The following is a 27,741-nucleotide window of genomic DNA, read 5'->3' as shown; positions in this document are numbered from 1 at the left end:
CAAAGTTGTTGGCCTTCCAAAAGGCTAAAAAAGTCAAGAGTAAAGCGAGTAAAGCGAGTAAAGCAATTTAGGCTTTTATCCAAACAAAAAAAAAAAACAACAAAAGAGTATTACTGTATTACAGATCGTTCTAGAATTTTCAATTTTACATATGCGGTTGATGAACTTCAATTCTACAAATTCAGCTAGGGTTTCGAAATTCAAACTTTAAACTGACAGTACAATTGAGTAGAAATTGGTGGAATTGGGAATTGTAATTGCGCCGATTGGATTCGGTCACTGTTACAAATGGAAACTGACTCATCGCCGGAGTCGGATACGCTCACTCCGATGGAGCGTATTCTTCAGGTAATCGATTTTTTCTTCATAGTTTATATCAGTTTGCAAGTATAGCATTTGATCATTTTTTTTTTTTGAAAAAAATTGCTTCTTTTAATGTTGAACAAATTAAAAATGTTTTTTTTTTTGGGTTTTGGATGTCTCTGTGTGTGTGTGGATGGGATGGAGGCTTTGTGATTATTGAAATATTGTTTAGCAGAACAGTACATTTCTGTTAAAAGGAGAGGTGAATTTTTTGGGCATTTGTATATGTGATTTTATGTTACTTAGAGTCTGCACCGTGCTTATTTTATCTGTAAGAAGAGGGAATGGACTTTGCAATATCGTTAATCTACGTAGAGGACTCTATCTATGCTAGAATCAATTTTTTTTTGTTATGTCCTAGTTTTAAGTTCCTGAATGGAAGATTCAAGAATTGGTGTTGGGTGAGTGGGTAATCACATTTGTGTAATTGGTCATAACTAATGGAACTTATTTGGCTGAAGCTGATTTACTGTTAATTTTATGATTGAGAATTTACAGTAGTCTTGTACTTTGGAAGTTGAAGGATGGCTACACGGAGTGCACGATTTTAGGTAGCTAAAAAGAATAGTTTTATTTTTTTTTGGGTGGTAATGGTGATGGTGGGGATTATTCCTATGTTTGAAGAGTCTGCATGCTTTTGAGGTTATATGGAGACTTAAAATTGTTTAACATTCAATACTTCTTCTACATTGGTCTTGAAGTTTCACCAGTTATTACAACGGAAGATGGTTAACGAGGAGAAGCTTATGTTATTGGAACAAAGAATCAGACGCTCATCTATTTGGAGTAGAGTATTCATAATGGTGAGTGGTACGACAATTAAAGGTTCTGCAGGTGAAAATGGGTGAAGCATATCCAATATTTGATGATTGATATGGAAGAAAGATTTTGGTGGTAAAACAAAAATTGCATGATTCCATTGTCACTATCTAAGATATCATTTAAATGGTGATACTTAGACAGACTTTTTAATGTTTCAAAATTCTTGGGCTCATAAAATTGATCAACTTGTAATGAGGTCAGTAGTGGTCAGAGGCAAATAAGAAGAACACCTTTGCTTAGACACGGTGCTTTTGAGGATAAGGAACATAGACATAATCACAGGATTTGCAGCCTTCTCCCCTATCCTTTTCTCTTTATATATTAGAAACTCATTGATCCAGAGAAGCAAATGATGGCCTACATGTTTTATTACGATGGTACTTGTTGCTCTCGTAGTCTGTGCTGCCTTCTAGTTAGATGATATCAATTAATCAAGCAACTACGCTGCAATCCCAAACTAGTTAGGTTCGGCTGGATGAATCCTCTATATTTTTTCTGTTCTATTCTCATTTCATTCCAATAGCAGTTCTTATTGGATGACATATTTAGGAAAAATAGCTTGGTACAAAGTTGGTACCAAGTGCAAATGCTTCCCTATGACTTCCGTGATTTTTTTGGTTCAGTACTATGCTTGCCCTCTTCCCATTCATAGAACTGTGCAGAATGCCCCTTTGATTGTCTATCCCAAAATTCCGTTTTCCTTTATTCCCTTTGTTTGGGGTGGGGGAGCGTTAGTTGATGTGATTTTGTTAACCCTAGTTATTATATGTTTTAATTGTCGCGATTAAAATGAAAATCACCACAAGGATGTGGTATCTTGCATTACCCTGATTTTTGATAGTAAAATTCTTCCATTTCTAGTTTTTGTACTGTGGGAGGAATATCAATAAATAGGACAAGTGAACTTGTCATGTAATCCCTTGTCCTCTTGTCAGATGCTTGACATGTAATCCCTTTCAATCCTTGTTGATATTTGTATCTCTTCCCTATTTGCTCTTGGTTTAAGAAGGGGGAATAATGGATCTTGACATGTAATCCCTTGTTTTCTTATCAGAGGCTTGACATTCTTGGAGTTCCTGCTGAGAATTTGGAACAACTACAGCCTGGTTTAGTTGCTTACGTGAAGAATAATAAGTCACAAATAGCAGAGTTGGTCCCTGCACTTTTGCCTACTAATGAGGAGGCAATGGAGATTATTACAGAACAACAAATGGAGTCTCCAAGATCCACGGTCAGCTCAAGCGTTAATGTTAAAGATTTATTCCAAGAAAGTATGGATTGGATACAGTGGTTGATGTTTGACGGTGAACCAAGTAGAGCTCTGGAGCAACTGGAAGACACTGGTGAGCGTGGTGTTTGTGGGGCTGTTTGGGGTAACAATGACATTGCATATCGTTGCCGTACGTGTGAGCATGATCCAACATGTGCAATATGTGTTCCATGTTTCCAGAATGGAAACCATAAGGACCACGATTACTCTATTATTTATACAGGTGGTGGTTGCTGTGATTGTGGAGATGTTACTGCGTGGAAACGTGAAGGATTTTGTTCCAAGCACAAAGGAGCTGAGCAGATTCAACCTCTTCCAGAAGAGTTTGCAAACTCAATGGGGCCTGTACTAGATTTATTACTGTCTTGTTGGAGAAAAAGGCTTCTATTTCCAGATAGCATCTCTGGGAGAAATCCTAGAAGAAATGATCATGCTACTGAGCTCAAAATGGTTACAGATGAGTTAACATCTGCAGTGGTGGAGATGCTATTGAAGTTCTGTAAGCATAGTGAAAGTTTGCTTAGTTTTATCTCTAGGAGAGTATCTTGTTCAGCAGGGTTACTAGATATTCTTGTGAGGGCAGAGAGGTTCATGATCACTGAAGAAATTGTCAAGAAGATTCATGAATTGCTGTTGAAATTGTTGGGTGAACCTCAATTTAAATATGAATTTGCAAAAGTATTTCTGAGCTATTATCCAACTGTTGTGAATGAGGCAACAAGGGAATGTAATGATTCAGTTTTCAACAAATATCCACTACTATCAACATTCTCAGTGCAGATATTTACTGTGCCTACTTTGACCCCACGTCTTGTGAAGGAAATGAATCTTCTACCCATGCTGTTAGGATGTTTAGGGGACATATTTGCGTCTTGCGCTGGAGAAGATGGTAAATTGCAGGTAATGTTGTATGATAATTATACTAAACTAAGGAGCATTATATTATTGTGCGAAATGTGAAGTTCTGATATAAGCTTGTTTATATACTTTTTTTCCCCTGATAAGAAACATGTTTATATACTCGTTAAATTGTAATAGCTTGTTTTTTTTACCCTCTTTCCTTCTATGTTTAGACATGTCTAAAATCTCCCTCTGTAGTTTATGTACTAAGACGGTGAACCGCGGTGCAATAGTAAGAATTGCTGTTGTCTGACCAAAAGTGTCATGCTACAAGCTGTGGAAAGAGCCTCCTGCAGAAATGCAATGCAAGGCTGCACGCAATAGATCCAATATGGTCCGGTCTTTTGCTGGACCCGCAGATAAGAGGATCTTAGTGCACCGGGCCGCCCTTTAGCTTATGTTACTAAATAGGCTGGTCTTTGTTCTTGGATGGAGATGTATGTATGATTCTTCTATAAGATTTTGTCTATTTGGTGTAGACTTCTTCTGCTATCTCCACATAACTCCACATAACTGCTCTGACTTTTCCTATGCACAGATAGATTAAGGTATTAATTACGGCAAATGTAAAAGCTGGAAATGAAGTCATAATGCTCAATTTCCTTTAATAAGTTGGAATCTGAATACATAAAATTGTTTTAGTTTCTGCAATATGTAGACAAGTGCATGAAATGAAGGCCATTAATTCCTGCACATGAATTTGTTTTCATCTTATTTGAACAGAATAACCTTGGATTGCCAAGTTTAGTTTTTAATCTCCTATGTATTAATTAACCTAATGATCAAATGCAATTTCTTTGCTTTGCTCTTTTTTTCCTTCTTTGGATCAGCTGCACAACTCGACTATTCTACATCGTACCTCATACTTCCACTAGTCCTCAAAGCCGGTTAATTACGAAACAAATTCTTTTTTATCTAGAGAGTTTCTTTTCGTTAAATGCGTTGAACTCTATCTGTTGGTATCACACTAATTTTTGGAAACTTTATATCCACCTGAAAGAACAAAACACAAAAAAGTGAAATCCTATCATCTTTGTCGGAACCTCGCCGGAAAATCACGATCGATAAAATAGTCCACCATACCAAATCTACCACAAGAGAAAGAAAAAGATTTTTTTTTAAAGATCTTATGAAAACCAAGAAGGAAAAAAAAAGTGGAAGAAGAACAAGGTGTGTGTAGAGTGTAGACTGTAGACCATAGGTAATTTTTATTTATTTAATTTTGTTGAAAATTAGTTTTTTTTTCTTATACTTTATTTTCAAATTATTATTTTACACCTAAATGCCACATGTCCCTTTTTAATTAGTCATCATGCCATGTCATCCACAAGTGTATTACACTTTAAATTTTAGTTGATTGTAAAAAAAAGTCAAAATGACACAACAGGGCGGCCTTACTTGAGGTGTCTAAGTGAAAGTTGGCGCCAACTTTATGGGGCTGCCGATGGGTTCCGCCTTTTATTTTGATATACTTTTATCAAGTAGTTATCAATACGAGGAATATCAACTTTAGAGTGACTTTCTTACCAAAGATCAGGCAGATAGAAGTAATCATGTAGCTTTTTTGCCTATGTTGGAATTCAAAGTGGTCTTCGTTCTAACTTTATCAACTGTTGGTGACACTTTTGGCTGTGAAATTTCTTATTTGTTTCAATGGTACAGGCAATAAAAGCAATACAAGCTAGTATTTAACATATCAACTGCAAGTTCTTGTGAATTAGGAGTTTTTTCAATGGGTCATCATATATTCCCCAAGGTCAAATGCTCTTTAGTGCTATGTGTTTGCATGTGAATAATTATGTATAGTCTAAGTTTAGTTTGACGATTTACTGTTTAATGAGTTTTCTGAAGCACTCCTTTGTCAGATTATTCACCATTGGGGTTTCTGATGTTCTTTATTAGCCTATAGAATATGCTTTTATATTTTGTTTGGAGAGACGCATGACTGATTGACTAAGAGGAATTTTCAAGTGCTCGCCTCTTGGTCTTATTCTTCTCTGTAACAGAGTAAATGTGTTGATGGCAATGTCTAGCAGGTCATCTGAGCATACATTGCTCTTGATGTAGTTTATCTGGAAATTAATTGATGATTGGTGTATGACTTCAACTTAACAGAAATAATGAAAGAAAAAAGGTGCATGCTTGTAAACTTACCAGTTTAAAAAAAATAAAAGGTGCATGCTTGATGTAGGTGACATAGTTTTCTTTGAGAGAAAATGTGCATGCTTGCAGATGCTTAGCTTTGCTTCTTTTCTTGGGCTTACTTCTGCCAATCAAAGAAGTATGCACATCCGAAATATATGAATATTTGATATGAATTTTGTTTTTGTAGGGCCTTGGGCTCTTTGCAAATGAACAACTAGTTTTTTAAATATTTTAAAATAATTTATTTGATAGTTCTATTCAGCGGTGACATAACTGGTTTTGTTTGATTTTTTGCTCGTTCTACCTAACTTTTATGGTCTTGTCAGTACACTTTCATCGTTAGTGGTATTATCATATTTATGAATTGCCAGTCGTTGGTTTGCTAAGGTTTGCTTGGTTATTCAGGTCATGAAATGGTCAGATTTGTACGAAACTACTCTCCGTGTGGTTGAAGACATTCGATTTGTCATGAGTCATTCTGTTGTACCTAGATATGTAACTCATGATCGACGAGATATATTGAGAACATGGATAAAACTATTGGCTTTCGTGCAAGGAACGGACCCACAAAAAAGAGAAACTGGCATTCATGTAGAAGAAGAGAGTGAGAATATGCATTTGCCTTTTGTTTTGGGTCATTCTATTGCAAATATTCACTCTCTTTTGGTGGGTGGTGCTTTCTCTATTAGTACAGAAGATGCTGCTGATACTTTCTTCAACACACACGCACAAGATTTTGAAGACCAAGATAGCCAAAGACATGCAAAAGTTGGAAGGCTATCACAGGAAAGTTCTGTATGCAGTATGGCTGGGAGGAGTCCATTAGAACATGCATCCAGGGTTCCTGAAGTAACATATGATAGTTCTCCAATATCATCATCTGTTTTATGCTTAACATTCGAGTGCCTGAGGGCCATTGAAAATTGGCTGATAGTTGATAACACTTCGGGAGCTCTCCTTCACATATTATGTCCAAAAACAAGTTCTACTCCTGGCAATAATTTCTCTATGTTGAAAAAAACACTTTCAAAGTTTAGAAGAGGCAGAGAAATGTTTAAATCTCAGAGTCCTCCTTCAAATGACGTTAGACTCTTGACTTCTGCTGAAGGTTATAATAAACAATACTCTAATCCTTCCCTGAATGGTCGGACTACCTTGGATTCTGGCCAGGGTTCGGGCCAAGAAGCAGCTTGTCTTGGTGGTCTTGATGACAGTATGCTGGAAGGAGATAATGCATCTGAATTAGAAGCTCTGCGGTTGCTGAGTTTGTCTGATTGGCCTGATATAGTATATAAAGTTAGTTTGCAGGATATATCTGTTCACAATCCGTTGCATCGATTACTTTCAATGGTTTTACAGAGGGCACTTGGCAAATGCTATGGGGAGAGTGCACAACCAGTTGCTAGTTCTGCTAAGTTGTCATCTTCTGTCCATTATGATTTTTTTGGCCACATTCTGGGAGGCTACCACCCACAGGGTTTTTCTGCCTTCATTATGGAACATGCTCTTCGGATTAGGGTGTTTTGTGCTCAGGTTCATGCTGGAATGTGGCGTAGGAATGGTGATGCTGCTATATTATCCTGTGAGTGGTATCGCTCTGTCCGCTGGTATGTATACAGTTAAATGTGCAGTCTTTATTCATGGCTCTATGATGAACAATAGTGCATTTCTTTGTTATGCTAATATATATGAGATTTAATCTTTAATATTCCTTTGGATAGTACTAAGCCAATATCTTTCTAAACATTTTATGCAGGTCTGAGCAGGGTCTGGAGCTTGACCTCTTTCTGCTACAATGCTGTGCTGCACTAGCCCCTGCTGATTTATATATCAGTAGAATTTTAGAACGTTTTGAGCTATCAAATTACCTATCGTTCAATCTTGAACGTCCTAGTGAGTATGTGATTCACATTTCCTTTTACTTTCATCAACGACTTCCATTTTCATCCACTATGTGATTGCTTCCACGGATCAAGTATAAAACACTATTTTCTTTAATTTGATGATGTATGTATACCATCATTACATAAGGGATGCTCTTGACACTTAGATTGATCATCGTCAGAATAATCATGTTCCATAATTTGTACTTAATTGTGCAACGGTAATCTTTGTGATTAGTACTGGCCTTGTCAATTAGTCTTGTTAATTGATATACACGTTCACCTATATTAAACAGTGGTTAAATCCTTGTAGAAAGAAATCCTTGATAAATTACATCTTTCCTGACATTTTTATGCAGCAATTCCATTTTGAGAAAGAGGTAGTGAAAAATATCGATGATTTTATATATTTGAGATTTTTTATGAAGTTTTTCTCTTTAGAATACATTATTCTGATGCCTTTTCTATTAATATTATAGGACATGCACATGTTTTTTTTTTTTTTTTGATGACAAGGGAAACCCGCAGCCGCTATCCTTTGGGAGCGCACAGGGTAAAACCTCCGCTCCTATGCAATAGCTCGCAAACCACATAGGAGAGGTAATCCGCACTAGGCCAGCCTGGTGCGACGAGCTCGACCCAGAAGGCAAACCCCTTGCTTTCGCTGGCAAGGGGTTTCAAACTTGAGACCTCCAACATGGAAGTCCCAAGTTCGAACATGCACACGTTACTTAGTTACATTTGTTCTTTCCAGAATTTTTTATATTTTCTTACTGGTACTTAAATAAAATCTTCTCCGACAACAAACAGGAAATAACCTAGGAAATGATAGAAGTCGTTGTCGTGCCACTGCTCTTGTTAAAATTTGTAAGTTCTATAGCTCCACTGGAGCCAAAGATGTTAAACTGTGTCCTATTTCATGGCAGAGGTATCTGCACAATCCTGAAACTTAAACAAATAAGATAAAAAGAAGATTAGACAATAGCTAGGCCGTAAGGACATACTTGTTATAAGTAAATTCTCCTTTGAAGTGTGTGTGTGTGTGGTGGGGTGGGGGGAGGAGGTAGACATTGAACCTTTACTTGATATTAATATAAAAAAATGTAATACATGAAGGAACAGGACATGATAATGTACCTTGTATGCTATGTTATAGTTGTACCTACTCGACTCTTTACAGTCTGCGTACTTTTCCAAAAAGTTTTTAAATCATGCCTGTAGAGATCATTATACATGTTTGGAAAAATCATATATCTAGGGATGTGTTTAACATCTACGAGTTGCATCATCCTTAAGCATTCACATGGCTTTGACGATCTAATAAAAAAAGGAACTCCTTTGAAGATAGTTTGCTGCAGGGGTTTTGTTTGCCCTGAAAAGAACTGGGGTTTGGGTTCGTAGAGGGTTTTTTAGTTGCTACTTGCTACTGTATACTTTCTTTGAGATGATTGATAGTCTTTCCATTGAGCTATTGCTGGACATGGGCATGAATTGGCTAATATGCTTACGGTTAGATAGACTTAGAAGATCTGATTCACATGAGATCTGCATTGTATATTTTGATTGGCAGTGTACCTTGTTGTATATGTTTAGTATTGATAATATGTGATGCTTTGGAACCTCGCAGGTACATTTCCCATGCATCTACTACTTGCTCTGTCTAATACAATTCACCATTCTTTCTAGGTACGAACCCGCTTTAGTTCAAGAGATGCTTACTCTTATTATTCAAATATTGAGAGAACGACGGTTTTGTGGGCTAACCTCGAGTGAATGTTTGCAAAGAGAATTAGTATATAGACTATCAATTGGTGATGCCACTCATAGTCAGCTGGTGAAGTCTCTTCCTCGTGACTTATCCAAGATTGATAAATTTCAAGAAGTTTTGGACAAAATAGCAATTTATTCAAATCCATCTGGCATGAACCAGGTTTATTTCTGATATTTGGTTCATACTTAATCCTTGTACATTTCCAAGGGAAAACAATTTGATCATTTTTCTGTCCTGTGATATTTCCCAATTCCTTATCTATCACAGGGTATGTACAAACTGCGGTTGCCCTATTGGAAGGAACTGGATCTGTACCATCCTCGTTGGAATTCGAGGGATGTGCAAGTAGCCGAAGAGAGATATATGCGTTTCTGTAATGCACCGGCATTGACCACTCAGCTTCCAGGATGGAGCAAGATTTATCCACCACTTGGTCGTATATCTGAAGTAGCTACCTGTAGGACAGTCCTCCAAATTGTCCGTGCTGTTGTATCATATGCTGTGTTTTCTGATGCATCAAATGCTTCACGTGCTCCAGATGGTGTTCTGTTAAGAGCACTGCATTTGCTGTCATTAGCATTGGATATTTGTCATGCACAGAGGGAATCTGGTGAACATAGTTGCTATAATGGTGATGTTATTCCAATTTTAGCGCTAGCTTGTGAAGAAATATCAGTGGGTAAATTTGGTGATCAGAGCTTGCTATCTCTTCTCGTTTTGTTAATGAGGAAACACAAGAAAGAAAATTACTTTGTGGAGGCTGGAATGCTTAACCTCTTATCTTTGGTTGAAAGTGTTCTGAAGAAATTTGCTGAACTACAACCTGAATGCATGAAAAAACTGCAAGATCTTGCTCCAGATGTGGTCAATCAGTTATCTCGATCCTTTCCAAGTGGTGATATGAATAGCTTCAGATCATTTTCAGACAGTGATAAGCATAAGGCTAAAGCTCGAGAGAGACAAGCTGCTATGCTGGTGAGATTACCCAAGAGAAGTTAATGATTTGTTGTTCAATAATTTGCTAAATACGGATAATCTATTTTTTGCTCTCTAGACAATTAACATTAAGTTGTTCATTTTGCTGCTGTGTTGTGTTTGGCTGTTAGCTATGTATCTTATGCCTTGAGAAGTGGAGATTCCTTATTTGGCAAACAACAAGGGAGGGATAGCCTAATGGTAAAGACCGGCATCCAACCATAAGGTTTGGGGTTCGAGTCACCATAGGCACAAAATGGGAAACATGCAACCGTTGGATTTCTAGGTAGAGGGTTTGGGGTGGTGGTCTGTACCAAATAAAAATAATAATTATCCTTATCCGGACAGGTTTTGGCATTCTCCATGTGTAAAATTTATAAGCATGTAATGTTGAAACATAAACTTAGTATGCTCTACCTCAGATTGGGAATCCTCATGGATTAGAAGCCCCACATGTATATGACAGAAGAGATGCTGAAAAAGTGTGTGGGAGTTGCCGCGCTTAGACTCAAGAGTGCATGGATATATGCTAGGATGACTGACTTTTTTTTTTTTTTTTTTTGGAAAACAGAGGTCTAATGTCAAGGTAACATTATTTTGGATAAGAACAGAGAATAAGGAAATAAGTAGAATTTATGTAGCAACAAATGATTAGAAGGGTTAACATAGGTGGGAAGTCCTCCATCTACTTATACAAGTGGAGTCCATATTATTCACATGAAAATAAATAAATAAATAAATAAATGGAGGCCTAGTCAATTTTGTCTTATCTAGCAGAAAATTTTGGCACAATTCCAGTTTAAGAAAAAATCTTGTGTTCATTTTTAAAGTCATTTTTTTCTTCTTCTAGCAGCATTGGATGAAACCATGCTTAGTATAAAATTCTTTATATGACAGAGAAGAGTGATGTTACTGGAGTGAAAATAGTAGGGTAAAGTGTAAACTACATTGATCTCCCCTCTAGTTTGTTACTATCACATAAATATACTCTTGCTTGTGTAAAATCACATTCTTCCCCGTTGATGACTCTTGGCTGGTGGAGTTAAATTTGAGTCTATTGACTCCATTATGCCTTACCTGGACTATAGGCATATTAATTTTCAAGTAAAATGATAAGCTACAAATTCAGCAGCTGATTAATGAAGGTATCCATTTTCTTAACTCAGAATACTTATATTAATATTTGTGACTCAACAAATGAAATTACAATGACAAATGAAAAATAATACAACTTATTCTAGATGAAATAGTATCCCTACTTAAAGTATTTACTGAGCTATGGGTGGGGGTGGGGGTTGGGGATTAGGTGAAAACATTGGAGATGTTCTCACCAATCTCTCGGATGTAGATTGAGAATATTCTTTTTTTCTTAAACTGGTAACTTGTTCATTGAGAGTATTCTGCCAGTCTCAGGTTGAACCCCCCATAGTAAATTGGACTCCACTACTTAACTGTAGAAGTGACCCCTAATTACAATGTGACATGCACAGATGCCCTTTCCATCTTATATCTTCTTACAAGAAATCTAGAAAGTTTCAAGTTCAAATCCTAGTGGAGGAAAAAATTACTTGGTGATTTCTTCCCATCTTTCCAAGCTTTGGTGGACAGAGTTATCTAGTACCTGTAGTAATGGAAGGTAGCAAACAGGAACCCGTGGAATTAAGCGTGTGCACAAGCTGGCTTGGACACCTATTCCATTCCCCATGAAGTAGGATACATAACTTTATCCTGCAATACATCAAGGCATATACACGGGAGAAGGAGGATTCTGAACCTATCAAACTCTACCTTTTTAGTGTTATCACAACCACATAATTTAATTAACAGAAACTCACCCAAACTGCACAAAACATTAGTCTTTTATTGCAAACAGGCAACTGTATTTATTAAAAAAATATGATTGCAAATAACCTCCTCCATGTTTCCCTAGAAAAGGTGTAATGCATAACTGTGTCTATGACTTGCTGCTTTATCCACCAGCTAAGGTAATGCTAGAACAATATCTTTCCCTGTGATATCTTGAACAAGTTACTAGTCATAAGTCTAACGTGGAAATTGGAAATCAGAATTAAATTATATCACAGAGGAAAATATTGTTCTGGATAAGCACCCAATGGTGTGGCTTTGTGGTCCATGGAGTTGGAGAACCATGAGGTCACATTTTGAAGTTCAAACAGAGGCAAAAATGCTAAACGATTTCCTTCCATCAATGGTGTGCAGAGTTACTCAGTACCTAATGGAATAGTCAAGGTGCACATGTTAGCCGAACACCGCTGTCAATAAGAAAAGAAGAAATAATTGTTCCAGATAAAGGTAGATAGTTGGTTCCTGTTTGAACCTACAACATGCCAAATATGGTGACAAACATGTACAAATGCATCTTGACCTCATACAAAAGCTCTTCGGCACTAAAAAGAATGATGTGCTGCAATGTAGTTTTCTCCCTAAAGTTGAAGCTGGCCTGGTTTTCCTTCTGTAATTAGAAGCGTAAATTTAGAAAGTTTTGTTTTAACATATCATATATTTAGAATGTTACTTGTTTCATTGTCATTATAATGTATACTTTCCATTGTGCTATGTTGCCATACCATAGTAGAACCAGAGAAAATTTAATCCTTCTGTTTTCAGTTGATAATACAGGGAGAATCTTGTTTGACTCTGTCACTTTCTCAATGTATTCCATGTCTAATTTACAGGAGAAGATGAGGGTTCAACAATCCAAGTTTTTAGCAAGCATTGATTCCACAACAGATGTTGCTGCAGATGATTCTAAACATGGCAAAGACTTGTGCGATTCAGATGGTAGACCTAGATCTGAAGAGGCTACTCCTGTTATCTGCTCTCTTTGCCGTGATCCAAATTCTAGAAGTCCTGTATCTCACCTAGTTCTTCTTCAGGTAGGTGGCTCTATTTATGTGTTGCTATCAATTTCTTCTGCTTGGATATGACTGGTGATTTATCTGATTATTGAACTTTAATTTATCCCCTGATAAGTGGAATAATACTTATTTCATCTTGATTCCTGAAATAAGAAATCCAGGCTTCTCAGTTGCACCAACAGAGGTCCTCCTTCATGGGAACAAACTCGCCGCCCTGGGAAAGAGCCCACGTCTTGTGCCAAACAAGTGCCAAATATTTCGTCTGAAAGGAGCAATCTTTCAAGAAGTTCAGAAATTACTTCATCATCTTGGTTAATGCAATTAATCCAAAATAAAGTAAATGAGTTTGCTTTAGAAGGACAACCTAAGGAAGTGGAAGCATTTCTGGAATATATCAAGGAAAAATTCCCCTCAATGAAGAACATTCAACCCTCTTGCGCATCAAGCACTGTAAAGAAAAAGACATCCTCTTCCTTTGAGATGCTAGAAGAACACATGTACTCGTTGATTTGGGAAGAAATGGATGCTAATTCACGGAACTGGGATCTTTTAAAAAATGATAGGAAACTTTCAGCTTTGGGTGATAATGGGAGTGCTGAGTCACTTCTGCTTGGAAGATACATTTCTGCTCTTTCAAGAGAATGTAGTCCTTCTGCATCAACGAATAGCCGCAAGGCACAATTGGAGTCAAGTATGCTGCTTCCAACATACAAGGGATTTGGTCCATCAGATTGTGATGGAATATATCTTTCATCCTGTGGGCATGCTGTGCATCAGGGATGTCTTGACCGCTATTTATCTTCACTAAAGGAAAGGTATTAATTTCTTAACTCAAAAGAGGGTGCGTTGCCTTGAAAGCTTTGGTTTTAATCCATTCCTTTTGTTTTTGTACTTCTGAGACCGTCTTGTTTGACCACTGAAGTGAATGTCTTAAGCCAATATCAATTTTTCTGATTTGGCGGAATTCTCTTTTCTTTGTAATAGGGTTGTTTCCTTTTACTGACCATGCATTTTAGACTACTTTATTCTAGTATTTCCTTCTCAAACTTAAATAGGTTTCTTGTAACTTCCTATTTGGATGTGTTATTGTGTTCCATAGTAAGCCTTCCCTCCAATTCTGCAAGTTTAGGGCAGTAACTGTCTCATATCTTTTATGCAGATATACCAGACAAATTGTTTTCGAAGGGGGTCATATTGTAGATCCGGATCAGGTAAAAAACCTCCATTCTAGTCTTACTCTCTGCTCTCTGATGGAGTTGATACTAAATTATTTTGTCATTTTTGCTGTTTTTCAGGGGGAGTTCCTCTGTCCTGTATGCCGTGGACTTGCTAACTCAGTTCTGCCAGCATTACCTCCCGAAACTAAAAGGTCAACACCGTCTCTTTCAACTGGTCCATCAGATGCTGTTAGCCTTTCAACGCTTCGTTTTCAAGAAGCTTTATTTCTCCTGCAAAGTGCAGCTGATGTTGCTGGAAGTAGAGAGATTTTACAGAGTCTTCCACTTCAGCAATTCGGGCAGATGAGAGTAAATCTTGATTATGTGGTTCGGGTATTATGTGAAATGTATTTTCCGGACAAGGATAAGATTTCAGAATCTGGTAGGCTTAGTCACTCTCTGATTTTGTTCGACACACTCAAGTACTCCCTTATATCGACAGAAATTGCTGCTCGATCTGGGAATACTTCTTTAGCTCCAAACTACAGCCTTGGTGCTCTGTACAAAGAACTCAAATCTACAAACTGTTTTATATTTGCCTTGTTACTAAGCATTGTACAAAGCACACGGACAAAGGACTCACTTACTGTCCTGTTGAGGTTAAGAGGAATTCAGCTGTTTGTGAAGTCTATATGCTCAGACATTTCTGCAGATGAGTGTCCAGATAGTCCTATTGTTGGAGGTACGGTTCCTGCTCCATTAGTTGCTTTTTGTGCTTCAATTATTTTGTTAAGGATAAAACTTAGATTCTGGAAACATGGATATAGTGGTAATCGATGTCAGGGGAATGTAGAAGCAGTTTCTGATTGTTGGTGTGCTTTGCAGGTAATATGCAAGACATCTTGGAATTTTCTGAGACGGAATTACAGTACCCTGATATTCAGTTCTGGAAACGATCCTCTGATCCAGTTCTTGCACATGATGCTTTTTCATCATTAATGTGGGTTTTATATTGCCTCCCGTGCCAATTTTTGTCGTGCGAGAAATCATTCCTGTGTCTTGTTCATCTTTTCTATGTTGTCACTATTACTCAGGTTACCACATATTTTCTTTGTTCAATTGTTGTCTCTACTACTAATTAGTGTGTTTTTTCTTGAAGGTGCTAAGTCATTGTTTTTTCTTTTCAGATTGTAATTACCTATAGCAGAAAGCGACAAAGTAGTTTGTCTATGTCAGGATGTAGTGATTCTCTAGTTACAGACATCTATAGAATAATCGAGGAAAATGGAGTGGCTTACATATATTTTGATTCTAATCATATTGAAACGCATGATGTCAAAGATGCAATCCGTAGCCTAAGTTTTCCTTATTTAAGAAGGTGCGCATTGTTGTGGAAATTGGTTCGTTCTTCTGTATCAGTACCATTTAGTGGCGGCAGTAACATATTAGATGGATTACCATATTCAATGGGTGAAACAATGGAATGTGGGGGAAACATACCAGTTGAGTTCAATGAGATTGGAAAGTTGGAAAAGTTATTTAAGATTCCCCCACTTGATGATGTTATTAGTGATGAAATAGTACGTTTTGTGGTTCCAAGATGGCTGCGTCATTTCTCCAAGCAGTTTGAAGCTCGCACGTTGAATGGTATTATGTATTCTACCCCTGCAGTCCCATTTAAACTGATGCTTTTGCCTCATCTTTACCAGGACCTCCTACAGAGGTTGGTTATTTACATGCATAAGTATTGTATTTGACTTGTCTACTATATTTGTAATAGTATCCAATTTGTCTACTATCTTTGTATAACCGTTGAATGTTTTGGATACGTTGGTGCTACTTTAAGGTATATTAAACAACATTGTCCAGACTGTGGAGTTGTTTTGGAGGAGCCTGCATTGTGCTTGTTGTGTGGTAGACTGTGCTCTCCAAATTGGAAGCCATGCTGCAGGTTCAAGTGCATCTTTTATTCTTCTGATAGTCCTCTTAATTATGTCTGACATATTTGATTTCGACAGGGAAAGTGGGTGCCAAACACATGCAATGGCATGTGGAGCGGGTACTGGGGTGTTCTTATTAATCAAAGTAAGTGGTATTTCATTTTTGCTCTTGTATTTTTGTCTTGATCTTTTTGATGCAATACCGTCTTTTAGGACAAGTAGAATGACTTTTACTTATCCTTTCACTACAGAAAACCACAGTGTTACTTCAAAGATCTGCTCGTCAGGCATCGTGGCCTTCCCCATACTTAGACGCATTTGGTGAAGAGGTAAGTCAGTGGTTTAGCTATCTTTGCATGGTATGAAAGGGGTTTTGATTGCAGAAGATTTGTGTTTGGTTGACAACAATTTTGTTCTTAATTTTCTAAGAATATGGAGAAGGGGAAAAATAGATTGTTTCACCTAAGGAGAGATCACTGAGAGTCTCAAGAACGTCCTTCCAAATTGGAGTCAATTCAATTAGGCACTGGAGTTGTTTTCCCTGTTTTTCTCCACAAACTGAAAGTAGAGTTGGAACTGGTCATAAATGGTACCTCTTTGTAGGTATCTGCTGACAAAATCATTTTTCATAATTGACCATAACACGTCTCCCCTCATCATCTCCTTTCTCTTCTATCTTCGGCAATGCCAACCCCTCTGCCCTCCCTCTTGGCATTCTACTTCCTCTCCAACCCACAACCCTAAAATGCAACCCAACATCCATCTTCTTTTGTTATTTCTCTCTGTGTGTCACCAATGAATATATCAACTTTTGTTTTGGATGGGGGATCCATCTTAGAGCAGAAGAGCAGACTTTGCTTTATGTGTAGGTAGCCAGCCATATCTTGTTTTCAAATTTCATCCAAAGCCCAAAGCTGTGGAGCAACAATTATTGTGCTATTTCTTTTATATTTTCTTCCATCTTTTCTTTTTTGGTGCGATGCTAGAACTTAGGTATATGTGTCGTGAAGAATGAGAAAAGTGATTTTTTTTACAAGAAGATGGTCGTATACTCTCTAACCACTCCAAACTAGTTCCCAAAAATTCTAGGAAAAAAACAACAAAAAATTGAAATGTGAAATTCTTTGTAAACTTGATATGTAAAAGGTTCTAATTGGGAATCCTTGAATTCGGTGATTTTTGAAGCCCTAATTGGACCTAATGGTCGGTCGGATATGGATGTTCTTTTAATTGCTTCTAATTTGAAATTTGCTATAAAGTGGGCAGGCAATCAGGCAAGTCCAGTTTGTTTTGGACTTCAATTTTGGAAGTTGAATTGTGGGGTCATGTATTTATTTTTGAATTATAGCTAAATCCTTAATTGTTTTGAAAGCCACCTAATGGCCATCTTGCTACCTTGATAATCAGTTCTGCAAGGTTTTATTTGTCAAGAAAGGTGTTTGGGGTTTCAATGGTTCATTCTACCCCTTAGTATTTTTCTCACAGAGCTAACTGTAGTTTACTTGTTTGTCACATACTTTTATATCATTATTTCTGTTCCACTCACATTTCTGGCACTACCACGAGAAGCATTTTAACAGTCAAATAATATTTACACGTAAATTGTATAGTGAAAAAATATATAATTATGTTATTTTTAAAAGAGTTTATACTTCCTAGCACAACATTGAAGTTTAGTTTCTATTTTGAAGTTTGCCGGCTATTTTGAGCCCCCGAGCTCAAAATGTGAAACAATTACAATAGGTGCTTTTATATAAGAGACGTTGCTTTTCAAAATAGCACAACGTAGAAGTCAAAATGTGAAACAATTACAATAGGTGCTTTTATATAAGAAACGTTGCTTTTCAAAATAGCTCAACGTAGAAGTTTAGTTTCTATTATGAAGTTTGCTGGCTATTTCGAACCCCCAAGCTCAAAATCTGAAACAACTAAAATAGGTACCTTTTATTTGAGAAATGTTGCTAGCTAAGGTTCTTTATACCCACAAATCGTCCTCAACATTTTTATTTTGATTACTTATTTATTTAGTTTTATATTTTGAGTTAAAAAGAAAATTGGCCCGGGTCAAGTTTGTTTTAGGAATGTCTTTAGAGTTTCCAATTTGTGACAGTCCAACTTAATCTGTTTAAAAATGTTTCTTAGGATCTGATGGATAGTGGTTACTTTGCTTCTGTTTTGTATTTCCTTCTTTTTGTGGGTCAAATTAATTTTTAATCCTTGTCGAGACTGGTGTGGGTAGACATACATGCACAGTGCTATGGTCTTTGGTTATCCATTTGGATCATAAAACTCTCTTTATACATGCAGGATTCCGGAATGAATCGTGGGAAGCCATTGTACCTAAATGAGGAACGCTATGCAGCCTTAACTCATATGGTATAGAAAAGAACTTTGCATAATTTGCTGCTGCTGTGACTGAGTTTCTCTTATTGAGCTATTTGTTAGGTGGTATGATTAATGTCCTTGGAGGTAAAAACAAGAGAAGGAGGTAAAAAGAAATGCTAATGATCTCTGGAGGAATAGAAAAGTAGAGATTCTTCTTTCTCTGATTGTCTTGGGTTAAATGGAAAAAAGCTGTTAAAGGCATTGAAAAAAGTAGTATGGCTTAACAATCTAGGGTTAATTATATACTCCATGTGCATCTTTGAGCTTTGAAATGTCTTAAAGAGTGCAACCAGTGAGCCACTGCTTATGGTACCTCCTTTGCTTAGACGGTTAAAGGCTCTTTCACCAATATATATGTTATATGTCTATGTATCCCTTCGGTCCCATTTTATGTGAAACTCTTTCCTTTTGTCATTTGTTCTAGTAAGAATGACACTTTTCTGTATTTAGAAACAATTTTTTGAACCTTTCCATTTTACCATTAGTGAAATAATTTATAGAAACAATTTAATTTGAAACTTTCATTTTACTCTTAATGATATGATTCATAGCCACATAGCTATCTGTGACATGCTACATTACCAGTTTTTTCCAAACAAAATAATCCGTGACATGTTCTACACCACAAGTTTCAAAAGTTTTTTTCTTAAACTCCATGCACAGTCGAACACTATCACATAAGTTGGGATGGTGGGAGTATCATTTACTGAAAATTGAGCAGGTACGAGCCATTTTTTCCCTTTTGCAAAGTTCATGGTTCCTTACTCTCAAACGTACCTAAGCTAAGCTTATTGTAATTGCATGTTGCATGTCCTGCACTATGCTGTCTTCTTATAGCTTTTACTTTTCTTATTCCCCTTCACGGTATCAATTGTCTTCTTCTTTGATGTTAGTTGCTATCTTGATTATCTTTATAATAACAAGGAAGTTTTGTTCCTGTCTTCTGAAATCTGAACGAGCATAACTATTGCTTTAAATAAGGCGTTGTAATCTGAGAAACAATGGTTCACAATTATCTTTATTACGTAGCTCTAGTTGTAGCAATTTGTTGATTTGTTTGAATGGACATTGTAGGTGGCTTCTCATGGACTAGATCGGAGTCCAAAGGTGCTTCATCAAACGAATATCGGCAACTTTTTGATGCTTTAGCTCAACTTTTTTCATAAGGTTTGGTAAAGGTTAGTTCAAGATCGCCAGATTCTCTATATATGTCTTCACGTACTGACATGTAGTTTATCTTTTTACCTTATTTGGACCCATGCAGGTTAACTAGGCCCATGGAATTCGTCTAAGATGATAAAAAAGTTATCAACTGTCCAGTCCCGAGTTTTGACTCAGACACAGCATGTTCAATGTTCTGCAATCTGCTACTATTAAATGTACAGATTATTAAGGTTAGTCTGTAATTTCTTTGTTTTATTCTGATAATTTTTTTTTGCTTTAGATGTAGTGCGGCAGGGTTTTCCGGACAGTTCCTTTGTATGATTGTTCGTGATTAATGTTTCTTAAATTCCTTTGTTTAATTCAACTTCAATTTACTTTTCCTGATATTTCTGTTATCAGTTATCACTATGTTAATGAAGTGTCTGAGCTTGCTGATAAAACGTAAGATGAGTGCATTAACACCATGTTAATGAAGTGCCTAAGATTTTAAAAAATGGTTTCCAACAATTAAACTCCAGACTCGGCATCAAAATTCCAGGTGGAACCTCAAAATTGATCAATGAGATTTTACAATAAAAAATGCAATCTTGGGTAAGGACGGGTCTGGTGTTTGGACTTTCTGCATAGTAGGGACTTCCGGCAGCTCTCTTGAAAAAGTCAGGTAAAAGACCAACTCGGTTCTGAATACAGGGATATTCGGCATCCTCATCTGCTAGGTTAAAGTTGTACATGATTTTAGCGAGTACTTGTGTCAGATAGTGTTTGGCAGGAGTTTCTTTTTTTTGTGGTTTAGTTTGGTTAGAATTTGTATGTCAATTCAAGGATAAGTGATTACTCTAGGAATTCTCAAAAGTATCATCTTTGCCGGGTAAAATGTTAGATCAATTGATTTGAAGAATAGTTTATGGTTGATGAAAGAACTGAATGTATATCCTTTTGAGGCTTTCAAATGATGACCAAAAGATACATTAAAATCTATACAAATAGCTTTGTCCCTGCTTTGTTTGTACTGTTCCGCATGGTGGGAGGGAGACTTTTTAGATCTTTAAATTTGCAATTCATATTCAAGTTACCTTTCTCAAAAATAAATAAATTGCAATTCATAGTAGGATCTTTAGTAATCCAAAGAATTGACCTGTGGAATCTGATAAATGACTGGACTACACTGCATCAGCCCCTCTGCATGTCCTACTTCCCTTTCTAAAGTGATGGTAAACATTTGAATCACATGAGGTATTTTATTTCTTTCCACTCCCCCAAACTACCCCCCAGCTAAGTCAAAAGAATTCTAGCCTGAAGTTCTGTTATGTTAGTTACTAAAACAAGACAGCTAGAATCAGTTGAATTGATTTTGGAGATAAAAATGTTCTCTTATGCACTTTCCAGTCATATTTTCTGCTAAAAATGTTGCTGATGAAAAGGTTCTTATTGCCATTGGCTCCCTTTGATTGTTCTCTTTTCTGCATCTCGCAGGCACCTGATCCGTCCTCTCATTAGTTTTTCCTGTCTTTGTTCTCCCATCTCCTTTTTTTCAGAAGGAAAAGGAAAAAAACAGCAATTTCCTTGATGGTTTAGATGTCCTAGTTTATAGAATCTTTTTGAATAGGTTTTACTAAAGTATAAAACATCTCTGGCAGATAAGTAGGCATTGACGTCTGTGGCAGAGAAGGATTTGCTTTTACCAGAATGGGGCGTTTCGGATTCCATGAAAGTTACTTTGGTGGTGGAGCGGCTGTTTTTTCGCTCTTACTGTACAGACATTGTGAATAAAGTGTGTTTTAATGTAGTTTTGATCCATCAAATTTGTCTCCTTAGAGGTGTAAATTATAGTCTAAGCAGGCATATGACACACAAAAACACAGTTTACTCTGAAGATGTAAATTGAGATCTAATCAACAATACTTTTGCACTGGTCCTCACAGTTCCAACTAGTTTATCTGTCGTCGAATTTCTGGAATTCTTAAATTATTTATGCTCTTTGATCAGTGAGGTTGCACGATTGTGAAATTGCTCCTAAAAATAAATTCTCTCTGGATGTTCGTTTAAACTCAAAAATCATTTAACTAACAGGGTATTCATTTCTACTAGTTTTGCCAAGAAAGGATTCAATAGTAGTGGATTTTGTTAAGAGCTAGTCTTCCAGGATAAAAAAGAATGATAAATATATAGTACAATTCTTTTATCATTTAATCCAATAACACATAAATGTTGGTTAGGAACAAAGAGATAACTCTCGAATAGAGTATTAGATTTTAGAACTGAAAGATATAGCGCATGATGGTTGGTTAGGAACAAATTCGATAAATAAAGATTACTCTCGAATAGAGAATTAAAAATTAGAACAGAAAGATTTATCATAGTTGAATGTAGGGGTGTGCAAAAATCGAATCAAAAAAAATGTTATTGGGTTTTTAGTATTGGGTAAACCGTTAACCCATTAAGACGATAATAAGTTATAACTATATTATCCTTCATAAATATTAAATATTAATAATTTAACATAACTAGACACTATATCAGTACTCTACACTACGATCTACACACTTCACACGTCATAGTACTTCTACTTCACATCAGAAATTCCATATGTATTTGTTGTAACATGTTATTGTAGCCTTCATACTACATCTATTTTTATTGATGCAATTTCTCATTATATTTCTTGTTTCACTATATCAAAGCATTTATATGTGATTTGCTTGTCTCACTGTATCGTGCCTAATTGTTAGAGAGGTACCAAAACATATATTTATTTTATGAGCATTTTCTTATTGGGTAAACCAAAAATCGAACCATTAATGACCAAAAATTCGATAAACCAAAAACCGATAAAGAATATCTTATTGTTTTGTTATTGGTTTAGCGTATTTAAAAATAAAAAATCGATAAACCAAATCAATAATACATAAAACCGAACCGAATGATCGATGCACACTAGACATAGTTGAATGGTATGAAAAATAAAAATAATGTCACAAACGCCCACCAAGATTATCAGATATATCATAATTGAATTATACATGCACCAGATAAACGAAAAATTAAAATAAAAATAAAAAATCATAAACGCCCACCGTGGGGCTCGAACCCACGACCACAAGGTTAAGAGCCTTGCGCTCTACCAACTGAGCTAGACGGGCTTGTTGAATCTGAAATGTAGTTATAAGAACCATTGGTTCTTTAAGAATGTGGGGCATAATTTGTGAGATATTATGCCGCACAACAAAGTGATTTGCGATTAAAGACCAACACGAAATAGGGACAAAAGTGCAAGTAACCTCATTTAAAAAAAAATAACATTGATGTTCAGATCAATTTGCCTGAACTTCGACTAATTTCACCATATACCTGTCAGCAGCCACACAAGTACCAGTTATCTTCATCTTCATAGCTATAGACATTTTTCATTCTCCTAACTTTAAATATCATTTGAATACTTTGTGTTGTGTCCATAGAGTAAAATAAATATCATAGATTACAAATACTGTTCACTTAATTTTTCACCTAAACTTGAGGATTCATTTGGGAATTTTCCCACAAACATTTTTGAAATACAAGTACAAAATACAGATCTTCACTTGAACATGATAACTTACATCTATTAGTACTTCCAATGGACCATAACGACAACAGGGAGTTGCTCGGATGGTAAGCACTCTCCACTTCTTGATTATACTACAGAAACTCAACTGCATCTTCTTATATATGCACCGAGCTTAATAGCTTAATCTACTAAATCTATAGTCTAGAACAATTTTGTTACCAAATATTTACTCATCAGTAGTTTTTTTCCTATACTCTTGATGTGATCAACTGAGAGAACTGGCTAAACAATTTCTATGAAGAAGAAATGTAATGCACCTACCTAAGAAGGACTAATAAACGTCGATGAATATTAGCTCGTCTAAAAGATCATCGAATATGAGTTCCTCGAGCTCCAATCCAACACATTCTGCATCAAATTGCAGGTTCATCCAATTGTCCCTTTTATCCAGATCACGACTCGCAGCATCATCAAGTAGTGATTGATCATTCTCCAGTTTGAAGCTGAGCCACCAGCTTACATCTTTCCATACCTCTTCAAGCAGATAGTATCCAACATGTAGCATTGGATGGATATAAGAACGAGACGTTAAGGCCTTTGGCCAGTATAACGATGATTTCTCGTAAAGTTGTAGTAAGACCTCATTGATCAAATCAAATAGAAGAAGTTGATCATAGTTTCCGCTTTCTTCAGCGTATCCTGAACATTCGGGTTGAGAAAGAAAAGATCCTCCAAGTTCCTCAAATACTGAAAGGTTCATATATTCATTTCCACTAAAGCCTGATAGGTTCAGTACATCTTTTACATAGTTGAATTCAGCTTTGTTTTTTTCGTCCACCTGAATTTGCAATAGACTTGTCGTCTGTTCATCGCGTAATATTTCTTCTTCATTGGAATCAAATACATTTTCCACTATACCTGAGGAATCCATGTCAGATTCATTCAGTTAGTTAGCAAAAAAAACATCGCAGCAGAAATTTAGAAGTTTTGGTTTTCGTTCTAATATGCTTGCAGCGAATATGATCACCTATATCTATAATCTATATTTGAGTCTGGGTAAGGATACTAATGTATAATATGCACCACCAGAGGCGGACCCAAGATTTGAAGACAGCAGGCACCTTATCTTAACATAAATGCCAACAAAATTTTCAATGATGACTAAGAGATAATACTGTGTCAGACTGACCGCTGATAGCGTGAGCAGTGATGAAAACACAAGTATATAGGTCAAATATGATTTCTACGCTAATAATTAAACTTTAACACAAAATGAAACAATTGAGAGAGATAGCTCAGTGGTTAAGGTTGTGCAAAATGTATGGAGAATGGGAGAAGAATGTAAGATTGCCTCAAAATAATACCTTCAGTCGCAGAGAGATCTGCTGGAATGGTACTAGCTTCTTGAATTATCATATCAGGCAAAGTAGTCGAAATCGGTTCATCCAAAGTGGAATTAGTAGATGAATTGTCATCCATATTGTATTCAACCGGAAAAGAGTTTTCCTCCGTCTTTAAGCCACCAATGTCATCGGAATTCTCTCTAACATCAAGAAAAATTTCTGGAATCTTTGAGTCTGAACATGAATCTTGTTGAGTTTTCTTTTCTGGAATATCCAGGGATTTTTGTTCATTGGACCTGGTAGCCCCTAAATATAAGTTGCTGCTGGATGCAGTCGATGCAGCTGTATCAAGTGTTTCTGAATAACTAGCTTCGGGAGTGTCCTCAATTCGGAAAGAAGGGTAATGCCTAAGATCAGGTAAGGAAAGAATCCTCTCCAGGACTATAGGCCTACTTCTAGCAGGTGAAGGTGATCTAGATGCTCTCAAACTCGACCTTTCGGAGTTGTTCTGTTTTTCATCCCTACTGAAGCAGGTTTCAAGTAATCTACTATAACTGTCTAACGAGTCATTGAGCGATGACGTTCTTTTAAAGGATTTCATCTGACTCTTGCTAAATGGAGAATGACAGTGAGAAGTGCTACCCGTACTTTCTGAAAATGATCCGTCACTTCCATCTGGTTTAACATTCTTGGATGACCTACGACCGTGTGGAACCTTATGAAGGACAGCATCCATAACAATCCGATGCTTCTCCTTACGACTCTCCTTGAGAGCATGTGTTATTTTCTCCTTCAAGTTCCTGAAACGTGCAAGGACAAGTTTACTATTGTGGCGCTTGTGTTTGAGTGCAGCAGGTGAACTCGGAGGGAGCTTATCAAATGATTCAAGTCTTGTCAGTACACCTTTTGAGACTTCCACCTCGTTCCTCGTTACTAAATGTCTATTCAACTTTTCTGCAGATTCAAATCCAGCAGACCCCAAGAGTTCACCCCTAATTTGTGACTTATCTTGACTGCTCTTATCATTGCTTTGCCTGACAGCAATTTTTTCAAGTGACAGACGCGAAGGAAATGACACGGACTTGGTTAAGCCTTTGGATGCACGTGTACCGTGTAACTGACGTGCTAATGAAGAATTAGGGTCCTGTAATATTTTAAGGAACAACTCCTCTCTCATGTTTAGTAAATCAAGAGCATCCAAAAATAGCTTCGACTCTTCAACTGACACATTTTTAGTCTGCTCCCTAAGATAAAGTGACTGTGTACGACGAAAACTGAAGTTTGTAATTGGTTGTTTCCCGTTCTTGTTAGTATCACATTGCTTTAAGTGATTCATATCAAGCATAGAAGCACACAACTCACATTTCTTGTTGTTGGTAACAGCATCCTTTCTCTTCTCCGGCAGGGGTGGATCTAACAAACTAGCAACGGACGAAACATTATTCTGAGGCTGCTGCAATATCTCATCATTTAGGCAAATTTTCGGAGAATGCTCTACATTGGCAGGGCCTAGATAACGAATAGGAGCAGTTTGTTCCAGCGGCATTCTTATAGGACAGGACAAAGTTCGGCGATGTTGGACCCTTTTACTAGATAGTAGCTCTTTTGTGATCAAAGTTTTTAAACGAGACTTCATTGAACTTTTATGCTGAGTGGCAACTGTTTTGGCTTCTGCTTTCACTACAATCTGAAATAGTGAATTTGTTAGCATATACAGTTATGTGCAAAACACATGTTGTCTTATTGCACATGTATCAGAAAAAACAACGACAAAACAGAAGCGGAAGAATAACAAGAGGCAAGAATGAAGCAGGTTACTTACAGGGGAATCATCAGATTTGACATCTATTTTTTCTGGAATGTTAGAAGAATCAGTTGCAGTTGCAGTTGCAGTTGCATTACTCCCACGATCTCCTGCCGCTGAAAAAAATGAAACAGTATATCATACCTTGTTTTCTACTAACTTGTTTTAAGTGTCAAATCTTGATAGTAGTCAAGGACTAAAAGGAGTGGCGTATAGCGTTACTGGACATCCTTCATCGGAAAATTGTACCGAGTATGTAAGTCAAGATTTACTTCTTGTACATATATTTAAACCTTGAATACCCTTAGCAAAATTGCTGGCGCCACTGACTAAAATGATAAAATGCTACTTCACAATAAATAGGCTTAAGCCTCCAACATCAAATCCTTCATGTTTGGAAATGCTATATAGAATGAAAATATGATCATTTTTATATCTACGACGACATACACAATATAATCCCACAAGTGGAATCTGGGAAGGGTAGGATATATGCAGACCTTACCCCTACCTTTGTAGGGTAGAGAGTCTGTTTCCGATCATTTCTATATCTAGTTAAGGAAACTATTCTACCAATAAGTAATGTTTTTCTTACCAACAATATGCTTTGCACCGCCCTGCTTTATGTACGGGAGGCGTTTCCTAACTTGATGCCACCGATGTTGTTGATTTAAATGATGAAGTATCCCAAACATGCATCCCGGAGGATTACATTCTCGTCGACTTCTCAAACCCTTCCCCATTGTGTTACAATATGCTCTTTGTGAACCAGCTACAGATACTACCTAATTGATTTGGAGTTTTCCAGCATCCTACACCCCTGATACATGTGATGTATACTGAATTAGCCAAAACTGATGGATCAACAAGATAACAGAACACAATTCAAAATCAAAGGGAATGTAAGAATTATGCGCGAGACCTTACCCCACCTCGTGAAGTAGGGGTAATATCTGCATACACTCTATCCTTTTCCGACCCCATTTATGGGATTTCACTCGATTTGTTATTGTTGTTTTACTTTACTATCTATACTACACTTGGTACAATTATCATGTCACCTATTTTTCCATACCAAACCAAAAATTGAAGAAAAAAATTCCAAAGAATAATCTATTTCTTAATGGAAAACATTTTCCCTCGAAAATATTTTCCTTAAACGAAACCACCCGTCAGGGGCGGACCCAGTATTTAATCTCTATGGTTTCAGCCATTAAGTGGTTTGAAAGTTATAAGTTCTTACTTACTATCTATGACAATTTTATACATAAATTTATATTCTCACATAGGAAAATTTTAGGTTTAGATGAACCCGATCCGCCTCGTAAACCGTGTCGGGCATCTAATGGGATCTAACAAGTAAACTTTCAAAATTTAATTTGTTTCTGGGTAATCA

General features: G+C 36.7%; 2 protein-coding genes and 1 non-coding gene across 5 annotated transcripts; 1 reads left to right on the top strand and 2 right to left on the bottom strand.

Annotated features, from left to right (window-relative positions):
- The first annotated feature begins 106 nt into the window (after window positions 1–106).
- On the top strand, window positions 107–21,555 carry LOC125806996 (E3 ubiquitin-protein ligase PRT6-like). Of its 3 annotated transcripts, none has more exons than XM_049486746.1 (20): window positions 115–348; window positions 1,065–1,166; window positions 2,240–3,355; window positions 5,906–7,107; window positions 7,257–7,397; window positions 9,070–9,313; window positions 9,422–10,129; window positions 12,826–13,026; window positions 13,162–13,823; window positions 14,168–14,219; window positions 14,304–14,907; window positions 15,051–15,259; window positions 15,353–15,888; window positions 16,012–16,116; window positions 16,184–16,250; window positions 16,357–16,434; window positions 18,413–18,481; window positions 19,565–19,668; window positions 19,755–19,884; window positions 21,292–21,555. In XM_049486746.1, exons 1-18 carry the CDS (start codon window positions 289–291, stop codon window positions 19,637–19,639), a joined length of 6,231 nt encoding a protein of 2,076 aa, XP_049342703.1. In that variant the 5' UTR covers window positions 115–288; the 3' UTR covers window positions 19,640–19,668; window positions 19,755–19,884; window positions 21,292–21,555. The 3 variants fall into 3 exon arrangements, with proteins under 3 accessions (XP_049342705.1, XP_049342703.1, XP_049342704.1); XM_049486747.1 differs by having other exon boundaries at window positions 19,565–19,657; window positions 21,292–21,510; XM_049486748.1 differs by lacking the exon at window positions 1,065–1,166 and having other exon boundaries at window positions 107–348; window positions 21,292–21,506.
- Window positions 21,556–22,721: 1,166 nt separating this feature from the next.
- On the bottom strand, window positions 22,722–22,794 carry TRNAK-CUU (transfer RNA lysine (anticodon CUU)). Its single transcript has one exon. It is a non-coding gene; the product is annotated as a tRNA-Lys (tRNA).
- A 679-nt stretch (window positions 22,795–23,473) lies between these two features.
- Window positions 23,474–27,164, bottom strand: LOC125806997 (uncharacterized). The gene is made up of 4 exons (XM_049486750.1): window positions 26,941–27,164; window positions 26,364–26,461; window positions 24,563–26,228; window positions 23,474–24,116 (listed from the first exon to the last, which is right to left on the bottom strand). The coding sequence occupies exons 1-4, from the start codon at window positions 27,086–27,088 to the stop codon at window positions 23,530–23,532; spliced, it is 2,499 nt and encodes an 832-aa protein (XP_049342707.1). The 5' UTR covers window positions 27,089–27,164; the 3' UTR covers window positions 23,474–23,529.
- Between the last annotated feature and the right edge of the window lie 577 nt (window positions 27,165–27,741).

This window comes from Solanum verrucosum, unplaced genomic scaffold (assembly GCF_900185275.1).
Source record: "Solanum verrucosum unplaced genomic scaffold, falcon-dt-bn FXZP01000196.1, whole genome shotgun sequence".
Lineage (NCBI taxonomy): Eukaryota > Viridiplantae > Streptophyta > Magnoliopsida > Solanales > Solanaceae > Solanum > Solanum verrucosum.
The sequence above is the reverse complement of the archived record's forward strand: the minus strand, read 5'-3'. Positions and strand labels throughout refer to the sequence as shown.